Below are 15,944 nucleotides of genomic sequence, written 5' to 3'. Positions count from 1 at the left end.
TATCATCTCATCAATGAAAAATCATCTTACCTACTCGATGTGGCTCAGAACAACAAGAACTAGAAAAGATAGTCATAAGTAATGGCTTTCCAAGTTTTCTTGAAGAAATTTCAATATATATTAAATGTGCTTCAACCTCTCAGGAGGAGCAGGTGTCTATAAGAGAAACAGCTAGTTCAAGAGTCAATGTGAAAATTGCTTTTTTATTGTTCAGTAGTCCTGTTTTGAAACACAAACTTTAAGGATCACCATGTCTTTATAATGAAAGAAACAGTAATTTGGGGGCCTTGAAGCTAAGGCAATTGATAAAACTGCAAATGCTGGAAGATTACTCTCTTAGCTTCTCCTTTCTCTCCCTTGATGACCCTCTAATGACAAGTGTTCTGGCCTATATCCAGAGACAAGACAGAACAAAGAGAAAAACAGAAGGAATACCAACCAATAAGAGCTTGCTCAATTTATTGCCTAACCATTTTCACCATTATGTCTTTTTAGTCTGCCAGTTATCCTTTGTTATGTTATCTCTTGTTAATCTGTTATTTGTATAGTATTGTCAGCCAATTTTCTTCAGAATGAGTGAAGAAAAGAAGTTTCTTTCTGCTGTTACAACACTCAAGACAGTGTGAATGCTAGTTTACCAGTCAGTGACTGACATGGAACATGAACTTTATCAATCCTAGATGCATAATTTCCTTACTATGATCTAAGCTTCACAGATGAGGAAACTACCTTTAGAAGTGGGTGGTCCAAAGTGGGGAGTGAGAACCTTTAATTTGATCTCAAAGTCACAGCATTTAAAACATGGTAGATACAACTTGTGGTTTTCTGAAAATCCCTCAGACATCTGGCTGGTGGATTCACAAAGATGATAGTTTAATTCATATTAAACTGAGAATTTCTGGTCAAAAAAAATTTTCTTTTGAAAAATCCACTGTATGAAATGACAAGGTTTTAACTTTTCTGAGTATGGGATTTGAACAATTATATTCATCTATTTCATTTCCAAAATTTAAAGTGCAAATGTTGATAAGTTAAAACTGGAGAGTAAATATAATATCTGCCATCATATAATTAATAACATTCTTAGATTTACTTTCAATTAAGTCACCAAGTTTTCCAAATATCACAAACTCATGTGAACTTGAAACAGTAATCATGTTCCATATTTAAAAACCTGATTTTTATTGTTCTATCAGTAAGTAGGTGTTTTTAGTGTAAAGTCTAGGACAACCTAAATGAGATTCAGTGCTTGTAACTGATTCTGAGGACATTGCAGGAGGATCTCAGGCTTGATGTAAAGCTAGAGAGATCCTGTTTCAGAATCTCTCATCTAAAGTTAAATAAGGGAAAGAAAAAGTTTGACTTTTTAAAAATTAACTACTATTTGATTTTTAAAATTAAGCTGGGCTCTGGTGTATCACACCTGTAATTCTAGCTACTCAGGAGGTTGAGATCTGAGGATCACAGTTCAAAGCCAGCCTGAGCAGGAAACTCCATAAACCCTGAGTTCATGCCCTGTGACCGACAAAAAAAAATACCAGAGTAAAATAATTGTGTTTGTCATTCATAGACAGTTTGATTGTTGAATACAGAACATAGCCAATATGTTATGCAAAGTAACTACATTTAGAATGTGTCTGATTTTAAGAAGACTTCACATGCTTGTTAAATTTTAAGTCAATTATGATGGATCTCTCACATAACACAAATATGTAATTTAAAAACCTGGTAAAGATTGGATAAAAACTTACCCAGGTGCAAATTTCTCCCCATAAAATTTAATAAACTACATACATTGTGCCTTCTGAATGTACCTTTTCCCACTTTCATGACATGATTTTATGTAAAAATGCAGTATTCTGATTGAAATAAATTTTTTCTCTCCCTCTCCCTTCCTCCTTCCCTTTCAGTCTTCTCTCATTTCCTTATGTTATACTTTATTTCTTTTTTCATTCATCATAGTTTAACTCCGTCTCCTAAGCTCTTAGAAACTTCTCTTTACGTTTCTGTCTCTTCTTTGTCTTTTCCATCGGATCCTTTCCTGTCCTAGTTACCTTCATCTTCATTCTGGAGTCTTAACATTTTCTCCACTTCAGCAAAGTGAGATTGATCTGAAAACAATTTGTTATTAAGGAGCTGCTTGTGTTGGGATGAATCCTCTGGAGGTTGGTTCTCTCTCTTGGGTCATTAGGTTTAGTTCAAAGATATATGAACTTATACTGTCTTTCTAAATGGATGGCTGCAGAATCTTTCCAATCATTTTATTTTTAGAAAACCATTGTAAAATTACTAGATTTGTGGAAATAAAAGGTTTTTATTTTTTACATATAATAATAATTTCTATTAATTTATAGAATGAGACTTTTTTTTCTTGAATGAGCCACAAAGTTTAAAGAGTCATGAGAAATAAGATCCAACAAAGATTAAACAACTTGATTTTTGGGAACCTAACTCTTGAGTAGAATAAGTGCTTAGCATAAACAAGAACTGGGTTCAATTCACAATAGTCCCCAAATAAAGGAAGCAAGTTTGAATTAACACATAAATTCATAATGTATCATTTTTGTACTTTGGCCAAATATATCAAGGAAATCTGTAATCTTACCTACTCAGGACCCTGAAATCTGGGTATGGCAGTTTGACCAGCCTAGGCAGGAAAGTTGTGAAAATCTTATATCCAATTAACTACCAAAAGAAAAAAAAAGCCAGAAGTGGAGCTGTGGCTCAAGTGGTAGAGCACTAGACGTAAGTAAAAAAGCTCATGGAGAGTACCCAAACCCTGATTTCAAACCTTGGGCCCAGCACACATATGCACATGCACACACAAACATACTCTGTCTCTGTCTCTGTCTCTCTCTCTCTCACATACTCACACACATTCTAGCTCTCACAAAATAAATAAGTAAATTGAAATTTTAGTATCATAGCCATGTATCTGCCTCCACTGCCAACACATTGGTTTGTTGTTCTGTTTGTTTTGTTTTTGTTTTTTTTTTTTAGATTTGATCTTTCTTTGCTAGTCTGGCCTCAAACATTCCATCTTTCTGGTTGTGCTTCTTCAGTAGGTGGGGTTACAAATCTTAGATCATTAGTCCTGGTTTGTGTAAAACACATTTAGTATCAAATGAATCACAGTGTAACCACTAAATCAAACTCTTTACAAAACTTCCTATGAAGTGTCTTTTTTACAGTAATTTCAAGAAATATTAGAAAATCATGGTATTGACCATGCACAGGATAACAAAATGTTTTGTACTTTTGATCATTTCATTAAAGTAGCCTTAACCATTTTGTACCATGTCTCCAATAGATTACCTTTAAGATACACACACTCTTTCACCAGTCCAAATCCCTGGTGGCCACCCCTAAGATCCAGGACAGTGGACCCTCTTCCTACTTCTCTCCTTTTTCTAATCTTCCATAGCTGCTCACTTTATGGCAACTTCTGTAGCCAGCACCTAGGGAGACAAGGAGTCAGGAGGAGAGATTGGACTGTACCAGATAAGCATAGAACTTCACCAACTTCATCTTCTTTACTTGAAGCTTGAGGGGGTAGGGAAGGGCACAGGAAAAAAGAGGAACACAAGGCGCTCTGGCAACTCCTGCATGATCAGGATACACCTGCCATGCTTCCTATGCTGGCCTGGTTCATATCACTGACAGCCAATTCCATGCCTGCATTAGGAGGCCTATGGCCGTTTATCTCCACTCTGACCAAAAAAATAGATCATTCACTGTGGAAACAATGGTTGACATGATGTGTTTTCATCTTAATCTCTTGTTACCAAATACCCAAATCAGAATTGAGTGTTCTGTGTGTATTGGATTCCAACTATTATTGAACACTGTGCTTAGAATGGAGAAAGTTTAATCTAGAAAGTATTGCAATAATCATAGGAATATATTCAAATATCCATTCACAGACTGAACAGGATTATGAAATATTGAGAGGAGAAGATTGCAATATGGGTAGGGAAACTAGGTTTTCACAAGTTTATATCATTCAGCCATAAATTGTACTGCAAACAAAGCAACCAAATCATCTGTTACAGAGATACCAAAGTTAATCTAATCAGTTACAATACAGATAATCAAAAATTATGACATTTATGATTCTATCACTTTTTGGTTTATTAGCAATCAGTCTTCTAAAGGAAAAAAAATCCTCAGGGCTTGGATTGTCTTTTCTTGTGATATTAAACACCTTTTAGGAAAAAAGAACAGCAGTGAAAAATAACTAGAGAATTATGCAATAAATACAATATTATCTAAATATTAAATCAATAAAATGTTACCAATATAAACATAAGTAAAGCTAGCTTATGATTACTGTGTCTTCTGACATTCTTCTCATTAAACTCTGATAATAGGTTCATGTTTACATTGAGGACATTTGTTAAACATATTGCGTTTATTGAGGGACAGAACACAAAGTGGTGTGACCTTTAAAGTTTATCAGGAAAAAACATAAAGATAAATAAATGTGTTAGATGTGAGAAAAGTTTCATTTGAATTATATTTCAGGATAATGTTGATGGCATACAAAGAAGTTGTTAGATGTTTGATGTTTGAAGACATCATTGACTATATTGCTTTCCATTTACATAGTTAAACTGAATAAAACACCAATAACATAAATGAGAAGAGCACAATATCAATGAAAATTCACAGAAATGTTGGATTATTTTCTTAGCAATTAGCAATTAAATGTAAAGTTTAGAAAGTTATTCTAATATGACACAGAATTTCCGGGTACATTACACAGACTATATAGATATATCTTTATGCTGGAGGCACTAGTGAATAACAAGGCAAATTTCTCATGATTAATGTGACTTTTACTATAGTTTTAACAGATTCCTTTTTTTGGTGGGGGGTCCGGTTGTGGGCCTGAACTCTGGGCCTGGGTGCTGTCCCTCAGCTCTTCACCTCAAGGCTAGTGCTCTACCACTTGAGCCACAGCGCCACTTCTGGCTTTTTTTATTTTTAATGTGGTGCTGAGGAATTGAACCCAGGGCCTCATGCATGCAAGTCAAGCGTTCTACCACTGAGCCACCTTCCCCGCCCAGTTTTGACAGATTCTATAGCTTGTCTTTAAACTCAGATTAAAAGCATTAACCTTCACTGATAGAAGTAAAACTCATTCTGAATCACAGTCAGGAAACAAAAAGGATTTTCTTTTCTTTCTTAATGATTTTCCAAAGTTACAAAAATCGTTCCCTGTTAACTAAGAGGCACTCTGTCATAGGCACAGACACTTGGAGTTGCTGATGGAAGTGAAATTCTTAGCCTTGAGTCTTTGGAGCAACCTTATCAGAGCCCATTTCATGTCACTGTTCCTCAGGCTGTAGATGACAGGATTAAATACTGGTGGCAATACAGTGTAGATCACAGAAAGCAGCCTGTCAAGAACTGAGGGTGTACTTGAAGGTGGTTTGAGATACACAATACAAGCAGTTAGCATAAAAACAGTGAAAACAAGGAGATGGGGGAGGCATGTGGAGAAAGCTTTGGACCGACCTTGAGTAGTAGGAATCTTAAGCACAGTGGAGAAAATATAAACATAGGAGATCACAATGCAGATGCAGCAAGACACGCCCGCATACATGCCAATTGCTATGCTTACATATACTACAATGGGTGTTTGAGAGCATGAAATCCTTAGTAATGAGGGAATATCGCAGAAAAACTCTGGGATCATGCTGGAGCCACAGAAAGGCATGGAGAACGTGCCAGCTGTGTACACAGCTCCAAAGAGTCCTCCAAGGGCCCAGGATGCACCTGCCATCAGAGCACAGACCCTGCTATTCATGATGACCTCATAATGCAGGGGATGACAGATCGCCACATAGTGGTCATAGGACATGGCAGTGAGGACAAATGTTTCTCCTGCTGCGAAGGAAGTCATCAAGAGTATCTGGAAGGCACATCCCAGAATGGAAATTGAGTTGTTGTGTGTGAAGCTGTCAATAATAAAGTTTGGGACTGGAACAGATACAAAAGAGACATCCAACAGAGACAAGCTCCTGAGGAAGAAGTACATGGGTGTCTGGAGCTTCAGGTCCAGGGTGATGAGAGCAGTGATGAGGAGGTTACTCACGAGGGTTGCCAGGTACAGCAGCAGGAAGAGCACACCATGGAAAGTCTGCAGCTCTGGCACGTCAGAAAACCCCAAGAGGAAGAATTCTGTCACCAAGGAGACATTGGCCATACTGGACTCTCTTCACTGCCTGCCAAGAGGACAGATATGGAAGCAGGTTACAATTTGCACAGAAACATCTATGTGTAACCATTTACTTGGGAGGACTCATAACTATGTTAGTTAGCTCTGAAGTTGCATACAAACTTCATTCCCTTTTTCTTTCTTCTACTTTAACCCAATATTTTTCTCTGTATGTCTGTCAGTTTCTTTTCTTCCTTCCTTCCTTCCTTCCTTCCTTTCTTTCCTTCTTTTTTTCGTTCCTTACTTCCTCCCCTCCTTCCCTCCCTCCATCCCTCCTTCTCTCTTTCTTTCCTTCTTTCTTTCTCTCTCTCCCTTCCTTCCTTCCCTCCTTACCTCTCTCCCTCCATCCTTCTCTCTCTTTTTCTTTCTTTCTTTCTTTCTTTCTTTCTTTCTTTCTTTCTTTCTTTCTTTCTTTCTTTCTTTCTTTCTTTCTTTCTTTCTTTCTTTCTTTCTTCCTTCCTTCCTTCCTGTCTGTCTTCTTTCTTTCTTTCTTTCTTTCTTTCTTTCTTTCTTTCTTTCTTTCTTTCTTTCTTTCTTTCTTCCTTCCTTCCTTCCTTCCTGTCTGTCTTCTTTCTTTCTTTCTTTCTTTCTTTCTTTCTTTCTTTCTTTCTTTCTTTCTTTCTTTCTTTATTTCTTTCCTTATTTCCTTCTTTCCTTCTTTCTTTCTTCTATCTGTGTCCTACCTATCTAATGTTCTATGTATCTATCTGTGTGTATGATGTATAAATGTATGTATGTATGTATCCCTGTATGTCTGTCTGCATCTATCTATCTATCTATCTATCTATCTATCTATCTATCTATCTATCTATCTATCTATCTATCTATCATCTATCTCTCACCTTGTTCTCTATCTTTTATGCTAGAGATCGTGGGAATTGTACATGCTGAGAAAGTAATCTACCACTAGCCTACACCAGCAATATCTACTCAATTGTTTTTCATACAAAGTAATTGTCAAATCAAGGTGTAAAGTAGTCTTGCTTTTCTTTCTTAAAATTTGAGACTAAAATTTAGAAGGACTTGTTAGTTATTGGTGCTTTCATACAGACTCTTAAGGATTCTCTTTGGAATGCTCAATTTATTCAGTAATCTAGAACAATAATTAGAATGTTTTCAATATAAAGTAATGGTTAAAAACAAGAATAGACAAGACAAATATCCTATGTGTTCACTGGATAGCATGCATTTGTATGGAAACAATATACTTCCCCCTATAAATACGTACAGTTGCTACATTTCAAAATTTTAAGAAAATAAATAACAACTAAAATCCTAAAATGATATCAAGTAGTTTTTTTCAGAAGTTCACTTTATCCTCAATCTTACTATTCTATGAATGGCTATAAATTCACTAAATACCAATGTTGTCCCAATCTACGGAGCATTTACATCAAACAATTTTGTCTAATGTTTCAAGACAAATCCTTTTGCTGTAACATAAGCTTAGATTCTGCTTTTCATGAAAGCATTGACTTCACTAGGGACTGCAGATGCCCCATGATATAAAAGCTTGGGCTTTGAGCTTTTGCTTTGTGTCTGTCTCATTGCCTTAACTTGGTCTTTTTGATAACAAATTTATGTACTTAGTACTTATTAAACTCCATATGGTACTATACACATTCTGTGAGATTTTTCTACTAATCAACCATAGAAATGACTCTTGAAAGTATAGTCTTCTATTGCCTTAAATTGTGAGTCAATTTTTCCTCCGTTCTGTATTTAGGCATGATTATCCTTTAAAGGGAATTCATGTATTCAATATCTGACTTATGTAACTGTACCCTCTCTGTAACACCTTTATAATAACAACTTAAAAAAATGGTCATTCATCCACATCCAGTAATTCTTTTCTTCAAGGTTAAAGACATTTAGGTAATGGTAGCCAAAGTATCTTCCATACCTTACCAAGTAACACCTTTTATAATGTCATGCTAAATTTCTCTGGAACAGTGTGTCTTGTAGGCAGATGATTCCATGATGAGTTGCCCCTGTATGTAAGATCATAGATTTGATTAAAAAAAACATTCTATGAACAAATGAAATTACCCCATGAGCAGTGGTAATTTCCTTATTACCCAAGCAGATTGTCTTCCAGCAGAGCCAATTTTCTTCACACGAATAAAACTGTGAATAGACCTTAGATATTGACTGACCAAAGATGCTTGCATGTGTATAACTATTCTCTCTTTCCATATAGTTTTGGAGCATCTGTCAGTACCAGTGATGGTAGAGTTGGAGTAGTACTCAATCTTTCTTTTTTACTTAATACAGAGAAAGTAATTAAATTTTTATCTGCATCTCACAATTACTTTTTCTCTGCTTGGTTTCTGAGATAAGTGGCCAGATAAATTGCCAGGAACTCCTTGAAGCCCGAGTCTTGTTAGTATAGGGTTCCCACAGCAAACCAACCCAAAGTCCTTTGTCTTCAGCATATGTCAATTTGTGTGCTGCTCTATTCAGGAACCAAAGCTTCACTTATTTTTGAAATCATAAACTACTACTTGTTCTTGTTTTCATATTCCAAGAGAGGTAATTATCGAGATTTAAGTAAGGTGATATGTTAGCATTATCTTTAGTTCATAGTCTAATATATTAAAAATCTCATTTACTATGAGAATAAAAAAGAATTTAGAAAAATTTCCTGTCCAAAGCATACACATGTATGAAGCAATAATTTGAGGACTTCTTGAAGTGTGCTTTCTTTATAAAGGAATACTGAGAGACCACTATAACAAATTTTTCCTCCATGTTACCTGAGCATTTCCGCTATTCATTTGTTATAAGTATGTCATTTGCTAATAATATCTGAGGTGTTCCATGAATGATCAAAATATTTAAAAATGTTTGTTATTAATGTAGTGTTATTCATTTGTACTAAAAATCTAAGAAAGCTTCCCAAGTGTATCAGACATTGGAATAAATGATAGTAACAAGGAAATGAAATTTGTTAGAAAGAGCCAGATGAAATATTTACAAATCAGATAGCAAAGAAGAAGCTTGGATGGTGGTAGGGATTAAGTCAATTACAGTGTCATGGCTCAAAGCCTCCTTCCCACCCATGAGACTCTGATCTTAATTAACTTCCAAAAAAAATTTAAAAAAACACCCAGAAGCAAAACTGTGACTCAAGTGTAAAGCACCAACCTTGAGCAAAAAACTGAAGGACAGCCCCCATGTCCTGAGTTCAAGCCCCAGGACTAACACACACAAAATGTCAGATTGGAGTCTTTCTGGAGGCTGATTGGTGAGGATATGAAAGATTTTTGTGTGTTTGTCAGTCCTGGGACTTGAAATAGCATTTTTGTTCAAGGCTGACAGTCTACTGCTTGAGCCATCCCTCCATTTTCAGATTTTTGCTGTTAACTGGAAAGAAGACTGATGGATGTTTCTTCTCAGATTGGCTTCAAACCTAAATCCGTGGTCTCATTCTTCTGAGCAGCTAGGATTACTAGTGCCCAGGCATGGGAAAGATTATATGTGATAGAGGCTGCCACTGAAATGAAGAAAAAGAATGTGTAAGACAAAGATCTGTAGAGAGGACATTTTAGAAACCACAGTTAAAAAGTGAAAGATGAAGACATTTGGGTCACCTTGTAATATGCATTGCGTGCACAGCATGTGGTCATTGTGTAGAAAAGGGCTGGAAATTCTATTCACCTATCCCAATCACTGGTCATTCAAGGGAAATACAAAGTAGGGTATACTCAAGGAAAGACGGTAAAGAAATAACTGTCACTTTCTATTGCCTATAGTCTCTACCTTAAATCTCCTCAATATCTAGGAAGCATTTATCATCAATCAATATATGTTATATTTCATACTTCATAAAATGCTTTAAGTGGAAACAACCTTGTAAACTACTTATAGATAATAAAAATAAAAACATGCAATTTGAAGAAGAGAATCTTTTCATAGATCATCAACAGAAATGTGAAGCTCATACCATTAAGTAATTCACACTCTTCAAAAACTTGGACAATGGCTTACTTCTAAGACATATTGAAGGAGGTAATTTCAGCAAGTCCACTTGAGGAGAAAATATTTTTCATCCAATTGAAAGTAATGCAGAACATGCAGTTCACCATGTGAAAACCTCTGGCACAAAGACGTTTCACCTCTAGACTTTCTTCATGACTCAAGTATCTTTGCTAAGTATTAAGAATATCTTAACATGGCAGGATGAACATTAATGCAACCAGGAACGTCTTTTGAGTCTTTCAGGTATTTTAATTGTGAGCTGAAATTTGTACTGTGAAGGTTTATATTAGGTCTTTTTAAAGACAATTGGTTAACATCTTAGGATTTTCCCAGAGGAAAAAAAATGTCTTGGATACATTTTTAAGTGATTTCCTCTTAAAATAATTAATGTGACAATTACTGGTGCTTTCTGTAGACTTGTGGCCCAGGCCCCAGACAATATTATAGGATACATCAGGAGGACATGACTCATATTTTTATCAGAATTATGCTAAATTACTTATATATTCTTATTTCTACTTATCAAACAATTAGAGTTGCAAGCAAAAGACATGATAATTATTTGGTCACTTTGTTTAAAAGGCAGACTCATATCAATTATTCCTGATTTCTGATTTCCCTAATGACTTTGAGACATCTGGTGCTGTGTACATCAAAGTATGTCTGGAGTCCATCACCTAAAAAAGTCCTACTAGTCATTTGTTAATACTCCTGGATGTGCAATTTCAATAAAAATTTAGAGTGTAAAAAAATTAAATTGAGGGTTGCCATTACATTGTATTCATAATAAAGTTGTGATAGTAAACTCCATTTTTAAACTACTTCAAATTTAATTTAATTTGATTAACATTTAACTAAAATTTAATTACATTTAAATTTTAAATGGAAAAAGGTTAATTTAAAATTTACATTTAAAAATTAAATTTAGGATTTTGATCACAATGCATTGTATAGAAAAGAGACACTGAAAATCCTCAAGATGTAGAGAGTCAGGGACTGCTTTCAAACATGCAATGAAACATATTACTTAAAAATGTAGCATGACTAAGAAATGGGGTATACAGGTAGAGAAGGCTTTTGAACACCCTTATAATGATGGCATTTTCAACATGGGATTGAAGATCCAAATATATGATAACACCATGCATGTGAAAATCTGCATGTGGTTCCGATGGCCAAAGAAGTACCAGTGGTGAAAGGCAATTAGAGAAAGAAATATTTAGTAGAGAAAGGACATTATAGAAAAACTATGGGAGTTTTCTGGAGCCACAGAAAGATAAATATAATGTTTCAGAGGAGTTTAAACCTCAAAGAAACTCCCAAAAGACTCTGCAAACAGAGTCTTCTATTATGATGACATCATAATGTAGAGGGTGACTGAGGGCCACAAAGAGGTCATAGGACATGGCTGTTAGGAGAAAAAAATTCAGAAGCAACAAAGTGAACAACCAAGAAGATTTGACACACACATCCTCACAAATAGATGGCATTCCTGCTGGACACAGAATTCAGCATGAGGTTTGGAGCTGTGACTGAAATGAAACATATTTCAAGGAAGGACAATTTCTTCAGGAAGAAGTACATGGGTGTGAAGACACCAGTCCACAGTGACACTAGTGAAGAAGAGGAGATTCCCATGAGAACCTCTAAGCCAATCAACAGAAACAGAAAGCCTAGGAAGACTGGAGCCACTAGTCAGAGAATTGTGTGAGGAAGAAATCCTTCTCCACTCTGCGGTTGGCCATGGTGTCCACTGTATTGAGGGAGAAGCATTAGGCTCGTGCTGAGTCATCCTCCCTGTAGTCATGCATTTTCATTCTTGAAATTGTCCAGCTACGTGATGTTTATAGAATCTGAATATTTTTAATCTGCAAAATATTAATCAGACTAAACATCTACTTTTTACCTTGTAAAAAAGAGAAAAATATACTTTTTACCTTAAAGTCTTATTTCTACTGTATCTTAGAACAGTTATTGAATGAGTGCATTCAAGCAATTATTTTGTTTATTTGGTCCTGGGTTTGAACTCTGGGCCTGGGCGTTGTCCCTCAGCTCTTCAGCTCAAGGCTAGCACTCTACCACTGGAGCCACAGCACCACTTCACAAGCAAATATTTTGTAAATTAATTTATTGTTGTTTTAGAAGTGATAAAAAGCAGGGTTACCCCTATATCCATCAGGTGAAATGTACATTTCTTTCCTTTGGCTTAGTATCATCTGTTCCCTTATTCTCTCTCATTTCCTCCCTCCCAGTGCTGACCAGGAGTTGTGTGTGGTTCACTTTTACCAATGTCAGGTGCAGCTGATGGGCTCCTTTGCTGCACATTTTCCCTCACTTTCCACTAAACTTTGCTCATCTATGCACGCGTATACACCATATGTGAAGTGTCTACAATCATATATAGTTTGTCATATCTCATTGCATTTCAAATCTAGCATTCACATATCAGGGAGAACATATGCCATTTGTCTCTCTAGTCTTGGTTTATCTCGCTCAACATGCTTTGTTCTAGTTCCATCCATTTACCTGCAAATGCCATTATTTTATCATTTCGAATGAATGTGTAAAATTCCATTGTATATAGGCACCACGTTTTTTGGATCCATTCATCTATTGTGCAGTTTCTGGGCTGGTTCAATATCTTGGCAATTGTGACTAGTGTGACAATGAACATGAATGTGCAGGTGTCCTTACTGTATCCTGGTTCATGATACTCAGAGTAGATGCCTAGGAGTGATATGGCTGCATTGTGGGGAAGGTCTATGTTTAGTTTTTGAGGCCTTCAGACTGCTTTCCAGAGTGGTTGTATTAGTTTATATTCCCACCAGCAGTTCAAGCAAATATTTTAAAAAATGTATAGAAGGCCTCACATTGTTTTCAAACTCAGCAATGAAATGTCAATTTTATTTGTTCTATTGATGGCTAATATGAATGAGTTATTTCTTCCTCTGCTAGGATGTTTATTAATAATAAGCATGTATCTTCATAAGATTATTTTAATTACTGGCTAAATTTCTAAGTAAGACCTTAGTGTTGCCCAGTAAATTTCTTTGGTAGCTCAGAGAGAAAATAGCCATTGAATCATTTAATTAGTTTTGGTTTTACATATTGTAACATTTTAACAAAGAGTAAGGATATTTTCTGTTCTAAATATAGTGAAGTACATCAAAAATGAAAGGCCAGGTGCTGGTGGCTCATGCCTGTGATCATAGTTATTAAGGAGCCTGAGGATCATGGTTTAAAGCCAGCCTGGACAGGAAAATCCATGAGACTCTTAGTTCCAATTAACCACCAGAAAACCAGAGGTGGTGCTGTGGCTAGCACTACTCTTGAGATGAAGAGCTCAGGGAGAGTGCCTAGGCAAGAGTTCAAGCCCCAAAACCACCACCACCAACAAAAAGAAATTTAAAGCTTTTCATCACATAAAGGAAACATCACCAAATAGAAATTTATCTTTCAATGTGGATGAGTAACATTATATAGAAAGTTATATAGTAAATATTAATGTAGCCAATACAAAGTATTTTGTTGAATTGGCAAATAAGAGACTTGCTAATAAAATAGATATTTAAATACATACAATGAAGTTAATTGTTAATTATTTCCATGGATCTCTCTCCAACTTGCCAACCGTTCTGTAAATGAGGATTGACACTTCTAAATAGCAAATCTTTTGCTCTTCATTTCAAGTTGATCTATGCTGCTACCAAAGCAAATTTTAACATACCTCCTCATCGAGACTAATCAACTTGTGTTTTGTAAGAGATGAATTTCCAAAGGCTTGAAAATACAGAGGAAAATAATGAGAGAGGAAATTGATTGGATCCTGGTCCTTGGCAACTGGGTCAACTGTAGTGGGTAGAGTAGTCCCAGGCAAGACTGTTCTGTTAAACAAGAAATACTTACAGTCTTATTGAATGTGAAGTGAGTAGCTATACATTTGTTGCTTTGGTGTTTAAAAAATTATTCCTCCTCCTAAAAATTATTATTCTAATTGTAAGATTACTACAAAAATAGATAATGGAAATGGATTACCAAAATGGTGCTAATTTGAATAATTAAAAAAGAAATAAGTTTAATAGACATTTGTGAAAAGGTAACTGGGAAGCTTTAGATATGGGTAAGAAAGGGATAGATGGGAGGGGGAGGAAGAATGATGGAAGAGATGTCACTGATCAAGATGCATGTACACACAAATTGACACGTTGAATTAAAACTCCTTTGTACGTGTATTTTAATATGATAAGCCAAAATAAAGTTTGAATCCAAAAGATAAATAAGTAATATAAAATAATCAGGTAGCTTTAGTATGGGCTTGTTAGTGATCATTTGGGTAAATGCCCAAAAGTGGGATTGCTGGGTCATAGGGGAGCTCTATGTGGAGTCATTTGAGGAACCTCCATACTACTTTCCAAAGTGGTTGAACAAGTTTACACTCTCACCAACAATGCAGTAGGGTTTCCTTCTGGCCGCATCCCCTCCAGCATCTTTATTAGAATTCTTATAACCATTCTAACCGGGGTGAAGTGGTATTTCAATGTTGTTTGATTTGCATTCCTTTTATGGCTAGAGAAGTTGAGCATTTCTTCATGTGTCTATTGGCCATTTTTATTTCCTCTTCAGAGAACTTTCTCTTTAAGTCTTTAGCCACTCATCTATTGGGCAGTTGTTTCTTTGAGGATTTGTTGTTGGGGGATTTAATTTTTTGAGTTCTAGGTATATTTTAGATATGAGACTCTTGTCTGTTGTTTGTTACAGCATTATTTACCATAGCTAAGATATGGAACCAACCCAGATGCCCCTAGGTAAATGAATGGATCAAGAAAGTGTGGTATATATACACAATAAATTTCTATGCCTCCATCAGAAAGAATGGTATTGCACCATTTGTTAGGAAAAGGAAAGACTTGGAAAAAATTATATTAAGTGAAGTAAGCCAGGCCCAAAGAAATATAGGTCCCATGGTTTCTCTTATTTGCAATAACTAGTATACATCTGGGATAAGCAGAAAAAGTCAGATAGGATGATGTTAAGCAAAATGAATCCCAAGATTGGGACATAAGTGCTTTTTTCTTTCTTGCTATTGTTTCTAATGTATTTAGAAGGTACCACATGATTTTTTGTTGCTTTATGTGTCCCTGCCCCACGGGATAACCCCTGTTTTCACTGTATTTGATGTTGGTATAATTTGGGCAACAGAAAGGAAAAAACAAATTGTTTAAATAGGGATATAGGGGGACCCATTGCATCAATGAGATGTACAAGATGCTATGTCAAAAAACAATCCTTACAACTTTGGGGGGACGGTGATAGGGAGGAGTGTAGTCATGGAGATCGAGGGCAGGGATGGTAGGGGAAAAACAAAGGAGGAGGCAACAATGCTTCATAAGAAATATAGTCATTACCTTGCTCATGAAATTGTAACCCCTCTGTACTGTATTTTCACAATAAAAAACTTATTTAAAAATCAGTCAATGGCTTGAAGATTATAGTTTATATGCATAACGATGAAGCCCAAATTCAGAGGGCTATGTCTCAAAAATCTTTCTCTATTGCATTTGACCTAGATTATTAGTTTCAATTGAAAAGCTATGCAGTCATGCATTTGTTGCCACCTACTATAGAAGACAGTGAAGCCATTTAGCATCCTGCCTTACAACTCAGAGGGTTGCTAAAGAATTCATTCTAATTAATCTCAAGCCATCTTTTCTTTGGTCTCACTGGAGTAAAAGGCAGCGGG

The 15,944-nt window shown here is 35.8% G+C and overlaps 1 protein-coding gene across 1 annotated transcript; it reads right to left on the bottom strand.

Annotated features, from left to right (window-relative positions):
* Positions 1-5,242: 5,242 nt before the first annotated feature.
* LOC138835539 (olfactory receptor 14A2-like) lies at positions 5,243-6,211 on the bottom strand. Its single transcript, XM_070034028.1, has one exon. The coding sequence runs from the start codon at positions 6,209-6,211 to the stop codon at positions 5,243-5,245; it is 969 nt and encodes a 322-aa protein (XP_069890129.1).
* Positions 6,212-15,944: the final 9,733 nt, after the last annotated feature.

Source organism: Dipodomys merriami, unplaced genomic scaffold, assembly GCF_024711535.1.
Source record: "Dipodomys merriami isolate MVZ:Mamm:240054 unplaced genomic scaffold, mDipMer1.0.p SCAF_24, whole genome shotgun sequence".
Classification (NCBI taxonomy): domain Eukaryota; kingdom Metazoa; phylum Chordata; class Mammalia; order Rodentia; family Heteromyidae; genus Dipodomys; species Dipodomys merriami.
The sequence above is the reverse complement of the archived record's forward strand: the minus strand, read 5'-3'. Positions and strand labels throughout refer to the sequence as shown.